Raw genomic sequence first — 21128 nt, forward strand, 5'->3', positions numbered from 1 at the left:
TGGGTGATTGTCAATTAAGGACCTTTTTTCGGGACTGGGATGACTTTGGTTACCTTCCAATCTTGTGGAACCAAGCCTGGAGAAAGGGACTGTTGGAAGATATGCGATAAAATAATACTTCAGACATGCTTTGTATTCATCAATATTTTAATATGACAGCGTTAAAGGGCCACAGAAAGGGGTATCTGAGTTGGCTTTAAAATGCTTGCACTGTGTAGAGTACAGGCCACCGAGCGTCCATGCCACATGCGAGACCTCGAAAGCAAGCGGGAAATTTGCAATACATTTTTAAAAATTCCCGCGTTCGCACCTCGCAGCAATGTGTGGTGCCGGGCTTTCACGCGAAAGCCTGGCATACGACGTCACGTCGTGCAAGTGACGTCAGAAGCCGGGGGTCATCATTGGTTCACAGTGTCAAATTCTTTCAGACGTCACGCGCTACCGTGGCCGCGGCCACTCCGCGGCCACTCCGCAGCTGGTGTAGGTAGGGGAGGTGCTGACTAAGTGGGGTCGGCGGAGGAGCGCTGCTGTTTTGGCGTGCGGAAGAAGAGAGAAAAGCGCGAAGACGCGGAAGTTCAAATTTTGTCTGCGTATAACTCAGCTTCCACAAAACGCATTAAAATAATTATTGCTGGAGGATAATAATGAAGCGGCGTCTTTTAACATCCCAGGCATATCACAACTTTATTGAGAGCCCCTTTCTGGGTCCTTTTAAGGGACCTGTGTTGCAGAAAAGCCAGCATCGGCATTGTTGGCCATGAGCGTAAAAACCTACAAAGAATCCCCAGAGAAGTAACTAAGGGGGTAGACTTACCATTGAGGCCATGTACGTGACCTTGTGACACCATCACAACGTGCCCATCGGATTGTGAGCCAAGTGCCCACTGAGGCAGATGGCAGTTAAATTAAAGATTGGTCTTGAGAGGTTTCTCGGGAAGAGCAACTTGGGTCTCATGGGCTCCACTGGTGCCAGCATCTGCCATCGTAGGGCAGTGGTGTATCACTTAACCATTGTAGCACTGTGCCATGAGCGATATGAGCACTCCTAGAGGTCTATGAATACAAAGCAGAGAATGACCATTTCTATATCTGTGGCCATTAACCCATAAACACTATCGTTTCATACCCTAAAGCCAGAGCTTAAGTGTCCCCTCCAATATTTTTAATTGATTCCGTCCACACCAGCAGATTCATTTTTTAGTGCGATGGTAGCACTACTAGGAACATTTTCTGATTTCGGGCATACGTATATACGCCCCTGAAGCCTGCTTTCTGGCAGGTGGCCCACCTGCCCACCGGGGGTTGCGGGCAACCTGCCTGGTGTGTACACATGGCAGGCAGGTTGGTGTGTACACAAGGCCTTCAAGGCAAATGCCTTCAGGGTAAAGGCCTTTAGGTCAAAGGCCTTATGGTAAATATCTTTAGGCCAATGACCTTTATGGATAGGGCCTTTAGGGTAAAGGCCTTTAGGTCAAAGGATGCCTTCGAATTCACAGTACTTAAGAGCCTTAAGTACCCACCGTAAGTAGTTCTACTGCACAACATTCCGTGCTTAGCCATGCTAAACCATCTGCTGATTTTTTCAATAAGTTTTAAGATTCCGTGGGGTTAGAATATTAGGTAAGGCATCAAATAGTGATCAAATAAAGAAAAGTCTGCTAAGGTGCCATTAGGCTCACGAGTGAACACAGAACAGAAAGTTGAATTTAACACTCAGGCAACGCCCTGGTCTGGAACAGTGGTCCCATCTAGGTCGAGCAGTGACAAGGGCTTGAAATGAGTGGGATTGATAACTTTCCAAAATTTTTTGGGGTTATACATAGCATGGAAGGCTGGGTGAATGAATAAAATAATCGCTTTGTTTTTTTTTTTGCCAAGGAATCAAATGTTTTTTCTGCTTCATGATATTTTTTCAAGCTCTTGTGCTACAAGACTCATTCGCCACGCGAAATAATTGTTTCTTTTGTTCAATCATGGGGACCTTACGTTCTCACCTACAGTGACTATACGTACCTGAGTTCGCATAAGTTCCTGCATTTTATTTCTAAAGAGTATCCAGTTGGTGTCAATGGAGTGCTGGTGAAAATCAGTTAAGAACCAGTCACAAAACTGAGTGAGTGCTTCGTTAATTTTTCGATAATCAGCTCTATTGTACATGGTTATTTTTTTCTTTACCTTTCCGGAGCATGGGAAGTACTAATAAGTCACATGAATTGTTACATGACTGTTAAGTGGGGGAAGCTGTAAAACCGACAAGATGTTATCGGGATGTGATGTGAGGAGGATGTCAAGAACATTACCAGGTCTGCAAGTTTGCCTGATTGGGAAATGGACCATTTGTGATAAACCAGAAGTGAGAGAACTATCAACAAAGTCACTTTCAGAGTTATGTTTTGATGTTATCGTGATACTTGTCCAGGTTATAGTGGGGAAGTTGAAGTTGCCAAATATTAGTATCAGAGGATGGGAGTGTATTCTAGTTAAATCTTTAGTGAGTCGTAGAAGTACCTAATGAAGGAATTATCAGCATCTGGAGGCCAGTAGAATACTGCAGTTGTAACAGATGGGAAAGTGGCACAACAGGATATAAAAGCAGCTTCAAGTAGGCAGGGTATAGCAAGGTTAGAATACTCCAGGCATCTATTTGCGGCAATTAGGACACTACCTCCATGTTTTTCTACACGATCACACTGGAATGTATAAATCTGAGAGAGGAAAAAAGCAATTCGGAATTGGAAACTGATGAATTCAACCATGTTTCAGTTAGTACAACAATAGTACTGTAAGTGGAGTCAGAGAGGTTAAAAGGGAATCATGCTTTGGGATGATGCTTCTAATATTTGCTGATATCAGTGTACAGTAATGAAAGACAGTTATGATTATGCCACTGCAATATGCACTTTGTCATGTGTATACTTTCCAGGCTATGATTCATACCATCTTTTCAAATGACCACACACTTAGTAGGAGTAGTAGTAAACTTCATCATTCGATCCCGGCCGCGGTGGTCACAGTTTGATGGAGGCGAAATGCTAGAGGCTCGTGTGCTGTGCAATCTCAGTGCACATTAAAGAACCCCAGGTGGTCGAAATTTCCGGAGCCCTCCACTGCAATATCTCTCATAGCCTGAGTCATTTTGGGACGTTAAACCCCAGGAAACCAAACCAAACCAAACTTTATTGCCCAAATGAGCAGGCAAGAGTCTTTGCCCTAGGCGGGCAGTGTCGTCAGTCCAAGAGGCCACGAGCCCTGGCCATTTGCCATGCCCTGTCCACCAGCATGAGCTAGATCTCAGGGTCAGTGCTGGTTAGCCGGGCCTCCAAGTGCATATGCCTCCATACATATGCACATGAACGAAGACATGAACCCCCTTCTCATGACATGTCTGGACAGCTAGCCATTTGAGTCTTAAACTTTTTATGCAGCATGATACATGATCTGCAGGTATGAATAAGCCCACCAGCCATCTGCTTTTGCACAAATTCACACCTGCCCCTTCTCCATGCTTGGCACACATAATAGCTCTTTTTCATCTCCTACAGCAACCCCCCCCCCGCCACACACACACACATATTAGCAGGCTAAAGCAGCCTACATTGTCGACCTCTTTGCATTTTCCTTGACGAGTTCTTTCTTCCTTTCTGTTGGCAGGGTTGTGGAAGTACTCGCGGCACCCCAACTACTTTGGGGAGATCACGTTGTGGTGGGGGATCTTCCTGATCGCCACCAATGTGCTCAAGGGGGCCGAGTGGGTGGCCGTGCTCAGCCCCCTTTTCATCACCACCATCATCCTTTTTCTCAGTGGAGTGCCCCTGCTGGAGAATAGTGCCGACATACGCTATGGCTGGTATGTGCCATGTACTGACACACACTGTGTAGTAAGACTGGCTTTGCGCTAGTCCCACTTCATGGAAATGTTCAGGTTCAGAAACAGCGGGTATCATTTCTAGCACTGCTAATCAGAATATGAAAACATTTGCTTTTGCTTGTGTATTGCTGTCCCAGTAGGCAAGAATATATTACGTATGTCTTCCTCCCACCTGCCCTATCCCTGTTTTCAAGCTTGCGTCTTTAAAAAATATGATATATTAGTTGTGGTATAAATGAATAAAAATTAATGGCAGTCTAAATGCTGCACTGAGTAATGCCACTGCACAGGTGCAGCATCACGCATCAAAGGCTGTGGTGGCCTTCCAGAGTGCAGCTCAGTAGCACAAAATCCTGGAGGAAATCCTGAAGGCTGTCATGATGTCGTCAGATACAACCCAAGAACGGAGTGGCAAATGCCCCGCAAATGAGACCCTTGAACCAATCATCGTCATCATCAGACTGCAGGACAAAGGCCCCTCCCTTATTCCTCCAGTTAGCCCTGTTCTGTGCCAGCTGTGGCCATCTTATCCCTATAAGCTTTCTAATCTCATCGGCCCATCTGACTCTTTGCCACCCCCTGCTATGCTTGCTCTCTCTTGGAATCCGCTCCATTGCCCTAAGGGAATATCATAAACCCGTGTTTGTTCCCTGACCCACTTTGCTCTCTTCCCGTCCCTTAACGTTATGTGTGCTTATCATTTTCCTTTCATGGGTTGCTGTGCTGTCGTCAACTTAATTTCAGGCTTTTCATTGGCCTCCAGGTCTCTGCCCCGGAGGCAAGTACTGGCACAGTACAACTGTTATATGCTTTCCTCTTGAGGGATACTGGTCAGCTGCCATTCATAACTAGAGGGTACCAGCCAAGTGCACTCCACCCAATTCTTATTTGCCTAATTATTTCACTCTCATGGTCCAGATTTGCGATTAATACCTGCCCTAATTAAGTAGATGTATTCCCTCACTTCCAGTGCTTCGCTGCCAATCGTAAACTGTTGTTCTCTTCCGACACTGTTGAACATTGCTTTAGTTTTCTTTATATTAATTTTTAAACCCACCATTCTGCTTTGCCTGTTCAAGTTCTTAATAATGCTCTGGAGTTCATCCCTTGAGTTACCTGGCTAGGCAATGTCATCATCAAATCGGAGATTACTAAGGTGTTCTCCATTAGCTTTTATTACTAAGGTGTTCTCCATTAGCTTTTATCCCCAACTCTTCCCAACCAAGTTCTCTAAATACCTCCTTTAAATGCACTGAAATAGTAGTGGAGATATTGTGTCTTCCTGCCTGACACACTTCCTAATTGGGATTTTCTCACCTTCCCTGTGGAGAGCTGTGGCCAGTGTGCCACCACTATAGCTATTTTCCAGTACCTTTGCATGTCTTTTCTACATCCTTGTTATGCAATGCCTGCATGACTGCTGCGGTTTTTACAGTCAAATGCTTTCTTACAATCTATGAAGGCTATAAGTAGGGGTTGCTTATATTCTGCACATTTCTCTATCACCTGATTGATGGTGTGAATATGGTATACTGTCAAGTAGCCTTTCCAAAATGCCAGCCTGGTCCTTTGGTTGACTTAAGTCTAAGGTTGGTCCAGTTCCATTAGTGATTATCTGAGTGAAAACTTTGTAAGCAACAGACAGTAAGCTGATTGGTGGGTAATTTTTCAAGACCTTGGCATCGCATTTCTTATGGATTAAAATAACGTTAATGCTCTTCCAAGCTTTCGGTACACTCAAGGTCCTGAGGCATTACATGTAGAGGGTAGCAAGTTTGTCTTGCACAATGTTCCCATCGTCCTTTGACAGATCTGCATTCACTTGGTCCTCGTTTGCCGCTTTTCCTTTCTGCATTGCTTGTAAGGCTTTCTTTACTTCCTCTTTCATTAGCAGTGAGATTTGCGATTCCTCCATGCCACTGCTTCTGTCATTAGTGTAATGATTATTTTGGCTACTCTACAGATCTGTGTAGACTTCCTCAGCTACTTTAACTATCTTATCTGTACTGGTGATAACATTGCCCTCATTCTCTCTGAGTGTGTATGCCTAATCTTTTTTAATGCCTAATTTCCTCTTGACCACATAGGCTACCTCCATTCTGCGAGCATGCTCGAACACCCCATATTATACTTCCTTGTGTGTTTACCCTACACTTATTGATTAGTCTCGGTATTAGAATAACAGAAAACTGGATGAATTGGTTTTGCTTGCAGAACATTGCACAAAAAAATGAAGACACAAAGGCAAGACAGAATGTGTGCTAACCTAGTGCCTGTTCTGTTTGGTAGCTTTGTGTTAATTCCTGTTGTCATGCATTTGTGTCATCATTTTTTTGCGCAATGTTCTACAAGCCTTGACAATTCTGCTAATTGTATTCTGCCTATGACATTAGAGGCTTTTATTCTTTGGAGTTCCTTAATCAGATCTTTCGTCTCCTGAGAGAGCTTGCAAGTATCCTGCCTAGCCACCCTGCCCCCTATTTCTGTTGCACACTCTGTGATTATTTTCATTAATCACTTAAACACTAAAGTCGATCACCTTCCTTGGTTAAAGTGGACTATCTATTCTTGAGCAAGATCCTGAACTCCTCTACTTTCCTTCTTACCACTAATCGTTTGTGTGCTTTTTTATTACTGGTTTCCCCCATTCGCTATTCAAATTTAGGCTAATTTTATGCCTTGCACCTTGCCTAACACTTCCACATCCTGCACGATACCAGGATGGGAGCACAGTATGATGTATATTTCGTGTTTATTCTCATCATTCGGGCTGTTCTTATGGCATCGGCCTGCTGTCGTCACTTAACAATCAGCCACCTTGCACCTGCTAACCACCTGCTATGCCAGACTAGCAGATGAAAGGTTGCTTTTCTGCGGCATCTTGACAATAGGCAAATATCAATGGTTCGAGGGCCTCCTGTAAGAGGCATTTACCACTTCATTCTTGAGTTGTATCCAGCTATACCTAAGCCAAGAGAATGTGGCTCTATAAAATTTATGCTATTTGAGAACCTCAATTCCTTACAGAATTTTCACCTGCATTATAGGTCAAGAAACAGTCAGTGATATTATGCAGATTTATTTCCTGTATGTGTTGCTTTAGATGTTCTCTTGTGTTGCAAATAGTGGACAAGCCTCTAGTTTTTGTGATTTTGTCTTTCACTACTTATCTCACTCTACAGAAAAAGAAAGTGCATTTGGAGCATTGTCATAACGAGAGGTTGTACAGCATGCGTCATCCTTGTGTAGAGCACTCGAGCGGTGCACTTCCCTGCAAACAAAGCTACACCTCGTTGCAGCTGCTAGGTTCTAGAGGAAGCACTTGCATGGAAGTAGAGATGTGGAAGCAAAGTGAGCACAAGCACTTTGACTGGAAATTCAAATTCATTTTATTTCAGCATCAGATACATCGATACTGAGGGCCGTAGACTAAAAGCCATACAAACAGCTTGACAAGGTTCACTGCCCCATACACTTGGCGTAAGCTGACACAGCAAGAAACCGTATACAGCACATGAACTTATACACATTGAGCACATGCGAGCAGGAGAAGAAGAAGGAAGTTCAAATAAAAAGGAAAGAAAAAGGACAAAAAAAAGCCACAAAAGTGCGTGGAAAAAATCTGCTTTTACAACACTAGTAGTTAAATAGTTGGGAAGAAGGAAACGTAGCATTTGCTTTCCAATTAGCTGGTTCGAATACACGGAACCTCCCACTCTTGCAACATTTGAGTGCTGTGCGCTTTTTTCTTTTTGAGAGCTGTAGTAAAGAAGCTGTTTTTATACTTAATGCCCATTTTATAGCACTTCAGAAGCGTGGTTTTATGAAGCTTGGGAGTTGGGGTTAAATTGAGGTCTTTAAAGAGGGGCTCAGTATGGCAGCCCTGTGGAGAATTTGTTACAGCACGGATTGCTTTCTTTTGAATCCTATGAAGTATTTAAATGTTGTTTAAAGTGGTGGTTTCCCACACTAAATGGCAATAGTTAATGTGGGACATGAACAAACTAATGTAAATTACGAGTTTGATGTATCTTGGTAAATAATGCTGTAATTTATTGAGTGTGCCACACACTCGTGACATCCTGGCTGCGACCAAATCTATGTGCATGTTCCAGTCCAAATGTCCTTCAAAGAATCATGGGTGCTGTCTAATGGCAGTTTTTATTGCCGGGTGCGAACTGCTTGAGCACTACACAAAGGTGACGCAGACTACATATTATCTAAGAGTGCTTTTCACTGTTAAGGTGGGACACTGCAGTTAAAAATATTTTTGTTATATACGCATGAAATGTAACAAAATATGGCAAAGAAGTGTAACATTTTACAATGATTATAGAACTGCATTTTATTTTAAGCTAACTGGTACAGTTGTTGCGTATTGCAATTATGCTCATAAAGTCATCCCCGCGGCATTAAATGGCTAAAAGAAAGTGGAGAAGTTTTTTATGCAGCATGTTCACAAAGCCCTGTTCTGTGCAATATAGCTACTAGTTCTTTTTTTGAGATGCCCAGTGCTCATGGAAATAAAAGTTACTCCAGCATGCATATCTCCATAAAGACATCTCTTGCAAAAACCACATAAAAAAAAAGTTATTGCATGCGTACATAGAAAAATTAAAAACTTTATTGCACACCTCAACGTCTCAGGATTCATACTCAACAAATATAATCATTTACTGTCATTCATTAGGACATGCCAAAGGGATGGGTAATAACAGGACTTGTCGGGCTAGTTGGTTGATCATAATGCAAAAAAGACGAACTGCGCAACAAGAACACGGACTTTTTCTGCCTTTGCTATTACCCACTGCGTCAATGGGTAATAGCAAAGGCAGAAAAAGTGAGCCGCAACCTTGAAGTTTATTCTCTCATTTGCCTCGTTTATCGCCTCGCATGCTTTTGGTCAGAGAAATGCAGCATTCCAACCAACATAAGCTCTTATCTTTTGATCGCTCATCTTTATAATGACACTAAGACTGTGGTGCTCCATTGTCAGAAACCCATGGAATTTTCAATGTGCCAGGGCCATCAGAATCACAATTCGTTCGCAATTTTCGATGACCACACATACAAAAAAGTCATTTTCTAAATTTACACTCCATATTTTGCTATATTTTTTGTCACGAGATTGGTCAAGACAGGGTTCATAAAAAAAAAAGAAAATTTTCACCAAATTGGCTATTTTATCTGCCATGTCTCCCTTTAATTGAATTAATGAGCCTATAATGTAGCTGGCTACAATCTGGAATGCTTAACTTGCTTTGCAGCGAGCTTTTTTTTTTTTTAACAGTTTTGCAGCTCTCTACAGTGCAAGAGCTGTTACATCAGTTTTACGTTGGTATACTGGCATTACAGCTTGCTAATGCTGTCCAAAAAAAGAGCGTAGATTTTACATTCAGGTGGTTTTAGTTGCTGGCATCCTTATTTTAAACAGTGAAAAATGACAATTTTGGAATTAATCTGAGCTATTGCTCAACAGCATGCGGATGACTTGGGGAAAAATCAATGAAAACTTTTCTGTGACAAAATACATTTGCCTCAGAATAGTGTGATCAATTTTGTAATTAATTTATCTGCACACAATACTGAATACTGACTCATTCATCAACATGACACTTCTTTTCATCTGAGACAGCATCAACATTGTAGTACTTAGTAGTATTTTTACAAAAAATAATTCTTTAAGCGGCCGCCCTAGTGGTTCAGTGGTTATGGTGCTCGGCTGCTGACCTGAAAGATGCGAGCTTGATTCCGGTCATGGCAGTCACATTTCGATGGAGGTGAAATACTAGAGGCGTGTGTACTATGCGATCTCAGTGCACATTAAAGAACCCCAGGTGGTGGTTGAAATTATCCGGAGCCCTCCACTATGGCATCCATCATAGCCTGAGTCGCTTTGGGACGTTAAATTACATAAAACCTAAAAACAGTTCTTTAAGCATTTTGTACTCTTCTTAAAAGACTGTACTTCAGTGTTCCATCTTGAAAAAACGTGGACGAAATAGACACACGTACGACAGGATGAATGTGTGTCTATTTCATCCCCATTTTTTCGTGCTGCTGCGTTTTTTCAAGATGGATCAATACCAACTGGCCCAATCTTCAGTGCTTTTGCACTTCAGTGTTGTAAGCCAAATGTTTTTCATGCCTTAAAACGCTACTTTCATTTTAATAGTCACAATGCTGTTTTATACAGCATGGAAGAGTACCAGCGGTACAAGCGGAGCACCAGTCCCTTGCTGCCATTGCCGCCGGGACTCTACAGAGAGGTGCCATCTTGCTTCAAATGTCTCATCTGCTTTGAGTTCCCAATTTACACAAATTCTAAGGCCATTGCGACGTCTATATAATGCATAATGCTGTGCCGGTGCATTGTAACATAAAATATGGGTGCCATCAGCTATTGAAAAAAGATGGAAACTAAGAGCATATACTTTGAAGATTGTGGAACATGTGTGACATTTATTAAAGTGACCATCAATAGTATTATTTACCTATAGCAGCTGATAGCACAGAAATAAGAATCCATAAGTGGGCACGTTATGATGAAATTGGAGCACCCAAGAAACTCAGTTTTACTGTGTGTTTGGATACATTGTCACTGGCATATGTGGTTGACAGGACATGATTACATGTGTAAATCTCAAAATCTTGGAATCGTACCTGTACGGTAGCTTGTGTATGCTGCTTGCTACACGCTGCACATATGTAGTGTCTACCATGTTCTGCCTTGCAGACATGATAGTTGACATCCGTGTTCAGTCTTGCAAGCGACTGAATTATGTGTGCAGTAAAGTGCCACATAGTTTGTTAAATGTGTTGTTTGTGGAAGCGAGATCATGGTTGCTGGCTTGGCTGTGTGTCACAGTCATTATTGGAAGAAAAAAAAGAAAGGCAACTACAATAGGTTTGTGATTATTCAAGCTTGGGTGACATGTAGTTTCTCTTGAATTTCAACAGTTCTAAAGCTTTGGTTTGCTTGCTATGTTTTCAGCATATATTTTGAATCACACAGATGTGAATAGCACTCCCGGTTAATTCCAACTCCTACAAGAAAAACTCAACCTTCCTCTGCAGCCACAAACTACCATACATGAACCATTATGCATTATTGGTTAGGTAAAATAGAGGTGGCTTAGACAATAGCGTGAAAATTGCACTCGTAGCTTTTTTTTGTGTCCAGCCTTAACTGTCAGTTGCATAAGCTTGTATTGCAACCTGTTCACCAAAGTTTAACCTGTGATTGTACTGTCGGTGGCAAAAGCCTTCAGGACATGCAAGAAGCTTTCTAGGTTCATAGGTTCCATGTCTGCCAACAACCACATCATTTCATTACTGCACATTTGAGTATGTGAGTCCTACTTTCACCCCCATAAGTGTGGTTCAGGATCCCCTGCTAACAACAAGGATATCAGCTTTGGTTGCTGCTGACGTGTTCTAAAGACTTTTGGCTACAGTTGTACATTTGTAGCCAGATGAATGTTCCAAGAATTTGCTTTGTGCATGCAGCTGCTTATTTCGGAAGTGATAAATGGATTTAAGGTCGTTCAAACTCATCCACGATGGCTCAGTGGCTATGGCATCTGGCTGCTGAGCACAAGTTCGCAGGCTTAGTGCCGGTCACAGTGTCTGTGCTCGAGTGAAGGTGAAATGCGACAAAAAATTCATGTGCTAAGGTTTTGCTGCATGTTAAAAAGCACCAGGAGGTCAAAATTAATCCTCACCTCCTCCAGTACAGCCTGCCTCATAGCCTATCATGCTGGTTTGGCTTGTAAAGTAATAAATTATGATGAAAAAAAGGGGGTAATTCTTACTTGGGACAGTTTGAACATAAATCTGCTGCTCCAAAGAGTTTGGTTTAATGCAGTCTAATTGTATTGCTCTTCAGCTCTGCAGTCAGTATAGTAGGTCATCTAGTCTTGCCTGCATAGTAATGTGTAACACACAGGCTCCATGGCATCATGGTTATTGACCACTGCGACAGCTGATAATATGTAAGAGCTCTTCCAACCTTGCAGATTTTAAATTCTGTACTGTTTCTGTGAAGGGAGCAGGCTTTTCGCTTTCGCCAAATCCTAAAATGAACATATTTAATAAGCAGGACAGACTGTGGACATAGTAGTACTTAAGACATTTCTTGCTAAAGGTACTCAAAAAAGTAGTTTAATAGAAGTCGTTAGAAATTGTTGCATCTTTTTCCCAAGTTCTAGTAGAACCTTAGAGACAAGAAGTGCTTCAATGGCAGGTATGCAGGCTGGGTTCACAAACAATGCAGCATTGTCTGCAAAAGTATTAAGCCTCACGGACTCAGTGTCGGAGATGTTGCACCAATGATTGGACAAGGTGTACAGCCTGGTGTGTGAAATTAAGTTAAAGCTTTATAAATTAAAAAAAAAAAACTCTGTATCCTTCATCAAAGTCAACCTAAAGAGAGAGAGAGAGAATGATAAATATCCAAGTGAATCTGAAGACAGAGGGTGTATGGTGAAATGTTTTGTGAGAAATGAGGATCTCTACATATTACTGTTTGGGCAGTTGGCCATGCATAATGGAAGATAGAGCAGCACTGACACATGATACATTGTATTATTGTAGTGTTCTCCTCCTTGTCTGCATTGCTCTGTCTTCCATTCTGCACATACACAACAAATACACTAATTTTTAGCTCTGCCTACAATGTCTCACTTGTGATGTTTGGCCAGTTGGTGAAGTTAAAATAGCACACAGTGGGTTGTGTGTACTTGTAGTATTTTTGCTAGATAAAAATTGCATTCCTGTTTAAAATCTAACCAAGAAAAGTAGATTAAAACAGGCCTAAACATTAAGGTTACAATGGTGTATAGTGATCAGCAGTAAGCAGCAGAACTCCATTGTAATAAATCTGTCCATAGTAAAATTCTAGCTTCCGTGGAAAAAAAAAAAAAAAACCACTAGACTCAGTTAATTTGCTCATGTTCCAATATTTCAGGATAGTAGGTCAGTAAACCAGAGATGTTGATTTAGTAAAAAACAGTGGTACCAGTCGGAGTACCATATCAGAGATAAGTACTTTAATGTGATTAACTAGCCTAATATCACTCTTTGCACTATTTGCCAAAAAGCGTAGTACATGGTAGCGTATATAGTATACTGTCTGCATTTTATATGCATATGCTTGCTTTTACAATGTTTAGTAAAATTCTTAGGCCTTTGTAAAGGGTGCGCTGGTACATATGTGACCATCAAAATTAGCTTATATGTAACAGGACTGATTATCATTACAGCAAGGCTGCCTCAGTGCTTCTGCAGAAAGCAGGCATGAAATTAAATCAGAACTGAATATGGCAGTTCAGTAACAATGTTGTTTGCAGGAACAGTTCTAAGAAGGAGCACTGATAATTCATGTGCTTATGTGGCAAACATGGGTAACTTCCTTGCAAGGTAGAAGTCATGTGTGGAACAAACTGCCACAACAATGGTTCTTCAGGTAATATTTCTGCAGTTTGGTACTCTTTTTGTTTCAGCAAGAATTTTGCACTCAGTGCTCACTTCCTTTGAGGAGGTTAGTGTTTTAAAATACTCTTATTGTGGAACTCCTGATAATGTTGAGTTGCTCCTCGCTCCTCATTCTTGACCAGTTTTCCACGACAGGCTTCTGCTAAACTATGTGCTTCCCACGGCCAGGTGATTAACACCGGACTGCATTCACCTGTGAGACTGGAACGAAAATTACTTCTCAAGGTCTCGCTTAGAAACAAAAACAAGTTGGTTTTTGGAATGTTCCCCAGTAGTTGCGCGAGTGATGCTGACCTAGTGATTGAGACTTTTATGAACTCTTCTTTCATTATCTTGGCACTTTCAAAATGCAGATGCTATTGGTGTTTAGTTGCTGGTGTATCATAGACGTTAACTTCGATTAGTACCTCTGGGTGTGCTGTTTGGTAGTTGCAAAATTTTCTGGCAGGGAAAGAACACTAGTAATTTCATTCTCCAGATTTTTCAGGTTTCATAATGCATACAGCAGTTTCATCACAATATACTGAAAAGTAGAGTGCAGTTAAACCTCAATCTGTTGAAGTGGATGGGCATTGAAAAAATTTTTTCAGTAACTCTAAAACCCTTGTCAGTTAGCCTTCCTCTTTGACATTGTGTTGTCTAGCTTTGATTTCTCTTGTATTTAGAACAATGCCTGGCACAAAATTTTCTGGCAGGGAAAGAACACTAGTAATTTTATTCTCCAGATTTTTCAGGTTTCATAATGCATGCAGCAGTTTCATCACAATACTGAAAAGTAGAGTGCAGTTAAACCTCAATCTTATGAAGTGGATGGGCATTGAAAAAGTTTTTCAGTAACTCTGAAACCCTTGTCTCAAAGCACTCCAAAAACTCATGGGGAAAAAAATGTATTGTAGAGTGTTTATGGCTGTAATTTTCGTGAGCACAGGCTTTAGCTTCAGCCAGTCTGCAATGCGTACTGTAGACAGCAAGTGCATTTAGCTCTTTTTGGGCTGTCTTATGAACACCTCGACACAGCAGTGATGCGGGAGAGACCACCTCTTTTCTATCCAGTTTCAATCTACCCTCTCTCTCTTATGGGCATAAGCGAATCACCTCAGGAGGCTGCTGCCATCCCGTACATGTGTACAGTTGGTTGTTTTACATATTGTTCTTTAAAACTTTGCTCTGTAGTTATGCCAGTAACGGATTGAACAAGATTGCTTTGGAATGATCTCGTCCTTTTTGTTTCTTGGACAAGAATGTTTTTATAAGTTTCATTTATTTGAAGTCAAAGCTGAATCTACTTCAATTTTTTGTAATTACAGCTTTGAGTGCTACAGGTATCAGGGGGAGGAGTATCCACAATTTGTTTGTTAGAATAAACATTTGTTATTTTGTGAGTTGACTTTTTTTTTTTTCATACTTCAAGACATATGAGCAAGGGAGATATGCAATACTGCACTTACAAAGTACTTTGCTAAGTACTATATCCTCCGAGTGCAAGGTGAGGACAAAGTTACTTATGGAATGAAAGCCTTTGTGCAAAGGGAAATGGTAAGGGAAGTCTTGTTAACACTACCCTACAGTAGTACACTGCCTCCGTAGTAGCAGCTTCTGGACAGCCTTTATTAGAAGAGCATGTTAGTTGCCGCTGCAAAAACTGAGCATGAATTAACAGTTGTTAGTTGGCTGTACAACAAAGTAAAGCAGATAAGAAAAGGTTATTTAAAGTTAGCAGCAATAAGATAGTGGTTTGGTGCAGTAATTGCATTTGCTTCATAAAGCACTAGGCAATTTTTACTAGCCAGAGTAGAAAAACTAAGTAATGTGATGTTGCTGCTGCAGCTCTTTCACTGGCTGAAGCTCTGAAAAATTTAGTCCACTCCAAAAGTGTTAACAATTTTGAGTACAAATATAGCTGCCGTTATGCATTTATGCTTGCTGGAGGGTAAAAAAGCTAGCTTAAACCTGACTGAGCTGTAATGCTGATAAAATTTTGCAGAAGTTCTTTGCTAATGTATTCACGCCTGTGTCAGCAAAAATGTTTTTTTTTTGCTTCAAGCATATGTACACAGTCATTATACTGTAGTTTTAATTTGTGCATTTTGTGATTCTGCATGTAAACAGCGAAAATGATTGAAAGGCATCTTGTGTGTAGGTGTCACTTTCTAGGTGCCTTCGTCTAAAAGGACCAAGTGTTCTTTAATTTCCTTGAGGGAAAGCTGCAGTAACAGTATGATGGTATTGATTATTTTATGTTTCTATTTGTGTTGCACTTGTAGGAGTTCATAAGCTCTGTCAGAGAAGAGTAATATAAGAATTCTGACAAAAAAATGTAAAGCCTTGATTCCAAATAACCGATTCTCTGTATGCAAAACTGCTGGCTGCATGCAGTTTTGCCCTTGTTTAACATGGTCACAGTGTAGCCATCAGCTCAAACTGGACGCATGATGAGTGGGACCTTGCTGTGTTTCCCTTTTGTAGGAAAGTTGCAAAACTGCCCATTGTGTTTGGCATATGCTTGCATGGTCCCTATGGTCTCCCCACATGCCTGTTATGCAGTGGGAGGCAGGCATTGCATCTGACCCATTCACCCATTCTTTGGAGATGAGCTGATCTGCTGACATATAGGACTTCTAGGTGTCTAGTGAAGATTGCAGTTTTTTCACATTGCATGAACTTGAGGTCCCCCCCCCCCCTTCAAACACATACTTTTACTTACAGCCTTCATCAAAAATACACAGGCCATCGATTCGCTGCTGCCTCATGGAATCAGGCTCTGGTAGCACTTCTTGAACTCATGAGCTCACACGGAGTGAGAACATGCTCCTTTCACTCTCAAGAGATCTGGAGCACTGGCGATGCAAATGAGCCACACATTGTGGCCCAGAAGCAAACTCACTCACCAGTGTATTTTGACAACAGCTATAGATATGTGCTCATGCATTCCCATTTAAATGCACTGAAGCTATGTGTGCATCATCACTTGCAGTGAAGTCCCATTTTTCTTATTACTGAAGTGGCAGTTTTGAGTACAAACTACAAGCAGCACTGTGCGTTATCAATTGGCACCTTAAATATGAAAATCACTAGAATCAGAAACTATTACAATTATTTTGCTTCATACACACTACTTTACATGCCCTATAGCGAGATATTTAAGAGTGAGAGCATTGTACAGGGCGTATAATTTTTCCATGTGTACACATACACATATACACACACATGTATATAGTTCAGATACACAATAGTGCTATAAATAGGATTTTTTTTATCCTCATAGTGATACTGTACAGAGGTTTTCCTGTGTAGTGATCATAGTAGAGCTCAACTACAGAGTTTAAGATATATTATAAATGTTTGTGCCCATGGTTCACGGCATATCTGGTGCCAAGAATGAGGTATAGACATGTTCTGTTCACTGTGTGAAACTAGTTAGTGTTAACAGCTACTTACAGATGCATTTGGCACCGCTGCAGTGGTAATGTGTTTTGGTATATTCTTGAAACTGAGTGCTCTTAACCATTTAGTGATAATGCTATTTTACAACAGCTTTCTTTATTATTCAAAAATGCTGCAGGCATGGGTGATGGGTTGTATGCATAGCCATGCATAATCTGTGAACATTATTAATGTGAACTAGAGCAGTGTTTTCATGCATTCTGGATCTAAAAAAAGCACTTGCACATGCAAGGTTAAAACATCCTTGCAGTTTTGCACTTACTCGTATGAGTTTACAAGAGCACTTGAGAACGGCAGCTATTTAGTTGTGGCAGTTTACTATGCTCATGCCGATACAGTGAACAACTATGTATGTTTTCATTCCCACAGGAAATAATTATTATTCTGCGTACATACTGAAGCCATGGTTTTACAATCTTGGTCTGCTTTTTGCGTTGTGACCCATGTTTGACTTGCCACATACTTTGAATTGTTTATTGGCAGTACCTCCTTTCAGCACTTATGTGATCTGTGCTTTCATCAAATGTATTAACAGATATTTACTATGAAGTGGAGCTATACTTCAACTCCATAGTTGGGGTGCTTTCATTTTAGACCAGCTTCTTGTGCTTTATTTTGGAGCACAGTTTTATGGAGTACACAGTGCAAGATTTTTTTTTTCCCCGTATACTTGCACTGGCTGGTAATTTCAAGCTTCCTTTTTGTAAATGTTTCACATATACTCATAATGTAAATTTTTAAGATATGTCACCTTCATATTTTTGTCATATATTCTACATTATAACCAACTGAAGAAGTATGCTCAAGTCACCACAATCATTACTACAGTTTTCCTAATCCTGAAAACTTTACACCACTATTTACCTATGTTAGCTATAACTGCAGGTCTTGAAGGTTACACCAAGATACTTATATTTTTTGGCTTCAGCTCCAAAAAGTTAGCCAAGCTACAAGATATTATGAGGGCATTGCAGAGGAGCTCGTTGAATAAAATAACAGTGAAATCCGTGACTGTTTTATCATCCAGGATTTCACTGGTAGCATGACTTAGTGCCAAAGGACTCCATGCCCTTACGTCATTCAGGCTATACATTGTTGTCCTGTTAAAAAGTGCTTACGATTCTTCCATAGGGCTATAGAAGCCATTACAGCTTATTGAAGTCAAACTTTTTTCCTGTCAGAATCTCTGAAGTAATGTTATACTGAATTCACAGGTTTTGGCACATGAAGTGATAAGCATGCATTTTTACTGTCCAAACTGTTGAATCTACATCACAAACTAAAATATATTTGCAAAGTGAAAATGAAAATGTGTTCACAGGGTGACAGCAGGCTGCAATTTCCTATATAGCGAAATGTGTTTGCCAAAATTAATGTCTTTACTTTTCAAAGCAAATGGAAAAGAACATCCATCCTTACATTAACTAATTAGTGTACTTCAGGAAATTTTTGAAGTTTTGTATGTTTCTAGTAGGACTGGTTTCTTTAACTTGGTCATTTTTTTGTTCTTGTTTTATTTGATTTGTCACACACTACATCTAGAGCTAAAAAAAAATCATCAACTTGAAAGTGCATCATTTCTCACACGGCAGTTTTTCATTCCTGCACTCCATTTAATAATGATGTAACAGTGAAACATTCTGTGTTGTTGACAGTTTATTATGAAAGAGGCAATCAGGCTGTTCATCTCTGAGAGTCATGCAAGATGCTACCCATGTACACTTATGCATGAATGGCATCTTTCTCCACAAGTGCACCAGCCATGCATGTTGCTGGTAAGCATTAGCTCAAAGTGCACAAGGGTAGCGTATTATGCCTCTGATACCTTCATCTGGCACAGGCCATATGAAGTCGTCTGTTCGAGCTCACAGCTCAAATCAGTCTTGCCACCCCTTCAAAAACGGGTCAATTCTTGAGCAATGGCTAGCATGTTTCTGCAGTGAAAATTTAGCTGCAGTGAAAATTTAGCTTTCTAGTGGTTTTTTGACTAACAGCATGTTCCGGATTACTGGAGCAGTTTATGTAGCAGATATATCAAATAATAATGGTTAGCAGCTTTTAGTTTTCAAGAGGATAAAACTCTGGTCTCTAAGCACGACATTGTAGTAGAAAAGTAGAACTGAGGGCAATATAGAGCAACTGTAGGGTGGAGTGGTAGCAACAGCAAAGTATTTCATTAAATATTGATGTTTCAAACTGAACTGGCAAAAAAAAAAAAAGAATAATACCACTGCATCCTTTAATCAGCCTCTATATATGCACATCATTTCAAACTTTGTCAGAGGCAGCATGATGTGCCATTGGACTCATTATAAGGCAGCACTCAATCTGACTTGCAGTAGCACTATGAAAGATTTTGCACTTAAGCAAAATGTACTGTAAGAGGATTAATGGTCATTTGATATACTAGGCTGTTGAAACCACAAGCTGCAAAAGTGCTTTGTCTTCCTGCTAGAGTAAAATCCTCAGTATTTGCCAGAATGTTGAACGGAATTGGTTTATAGTAGTGCATGGACTTACAAACATTTCTCGCTGAGGCCTATCTACAGGAACCCATTTAGAAGTCTTGCCACTTCAAATTTACATCCTAGTATCTTGAAGCGGCACAGTAAGTGTCCCTGATAGTATTAGTCTGGTTTGCTAGAGTTGAGCAAACATACTAGCGCCTATTAACCTCCACAACTAACATTTATGTAATGTTTAGTACTACTGACCATCTTATATTTGGTAAGATATGTGATCATGCAAGGTTGTGGAATATGTTTCTTCCAGCTACTTTCACCATGCTTGTCATCGAAGTTGTATTCATTGGTAAAAACTTTGCCCCATATGAACAAAAATTTGCAAGTCATAAATAGCACACCTTTGTTTTTTAAGCTGATGTTCTTGTGTTCCTTAAACTTGGCATCAGCCCTTTTAAATACCTGATTTTTTTACATGAACCCCAATGTACAACTTTACAATGTGTAAAAGTATTGCCCATATCCTTGTTAATAAAAGGTGCTTATCCTGTTGTATGGTGGTTTGCATCATTTATTTTTTTAATTTACCTGTGACTCAAACAAAGAATCAAAATGTTCACCTGGCCACCGCGGTGGCTCAGTGGTTACGGCGCTCGGCTGCTGACGTGAAAGGCGAGGGTTCGATCCCGGCTGTGGCGGTCGAATTTCTATGGAGGCAAAATTCTTGAGGCTCATGTACTATGTGATGTCAGAGCATGTTAAAGAACACCAGGTGGTCGAAATTTCCAGAGCCCTTCACTGCAGCGTCCCTCATAGCCTGAGTCGCTTTGGGACGTTAAACCCCATTAACCAAACTAAAATGTTCATCACGCTGTGCATGCTTGACTAGGGATCATTTTGAATGGCACTTCCATGCTGTAATGTCATTTAAGTAGGCAACACATTGTTTGCTGTTTTATGTGTTTATTTTTCCTGAAATTTCTTTACTAGAAAATATTTCCCATTTTGCTTTTTGCTTTGCTGTATTCCTCTGCTGCTGAAAAAAAAAAATGCATAGATGAACACAGAGGAATGCTGTCAATCTACACTGATGGTTTATCCTTTGATGTCAACACGCACCTAGAACTGTCCTTAGCTTTGTGAAATGAAAATTATGTCAACCTAGAATGCAGCTGTCAACCAATCGTATAATTTTACATGCCCGTCGAGGTGTTCAACACTGAACAAGCCTACTTGGTTGACACTTGTAAACTGCAAGGAATAATATTCAGTGCTATAATACAGTATATTTTGCAGTTTCCTACATTTATAGTGTGATACTCCAAAGTGACTAAAAGCACAAAAATCCTGAAGATTGCTAAGAACAGACATTCAAGATGCTGCAACGGGCAAATGGCACAGTTCTTCTATCATCCTCAGCTGAAACCCGATTGTCAAGGAATTACAGTGTCCATTGACTGGAACTCCGTTGTCACAGTAAATGACAAAGTGTGGCGCTATTATTGAGTTGTCTTAAAAAGTAACGAAATCATGAGACATCGAGTTATGTCATCATGCTTGATCTCATGAACTCAACCATAGGGAGCACAAATTATGAAGTTAACCTTTTAATTGCAAGTTTCTGGGCATAAAAGCATGTGCTTATGACATGTAAACGTGACGAGACTTGGGGAAGGCCCCAGCCGTCCGATATCGCTAATGATAGGTTCTTAAAGCTTGCGGTTGCAATTGCTTTGAAAAGGAAAGGGCCAGTTCACCAGAACTGAAAATATTCATGTTAATGGTGGCAAGACAGATGTTTGCACCAGGCAATGCAACAAATCGTACGAAGATTACAACTATGGTGCAGCAACTCAATT

General features: G+C 40.6%; 1 protein-coding gene across 2 annotated transcripts in view; it reads left to right on the forward strand.

Annotated features, from left to right (window-relative positions):
• LOC144114282 (uncharacterized) overlaps window positions 1-12779 on the forward strand; it is a 33609-nt gene extending 20830 nt beyond the window's left edge. For both annotated transcript variants that reach the window (XM_077647906.1, XM_077647904.1), the window contains exons 5-6: window positions 3652-3847; window positions 10065-12779. In XM_077647906.1, the coding sequence (XP_077504032.1) occupies window positions 3652-3847; window positions 10065-10218 (350 nt within the window). In that variant the 3' untranslated portion in view covers window positions 10219-12779. The remainder of the gene's footprint in view (window positions 1-3651; window positions 3848-10064) is intronic.
• Window positions 12780-21128: the final 8349 nt, after the last annotated feature.

The sequence above is a fragment of the Amblyomma americanum genome, chromosome 1 (assembly GCF_052857255.1).
Source record: "Amblyomma americanum isolate KBUSLIRL-KWMA chromosome 1, ASM5285725v1, whole genome shotgun sequence".
Classification (NCBI taxonomy): domain Eukaryota; kingdom Metazoa; phylum Arthropoda; class Arachnida; order Ixodida; family Ixodidae; genus Amblyomma; species Amblyomma americanum.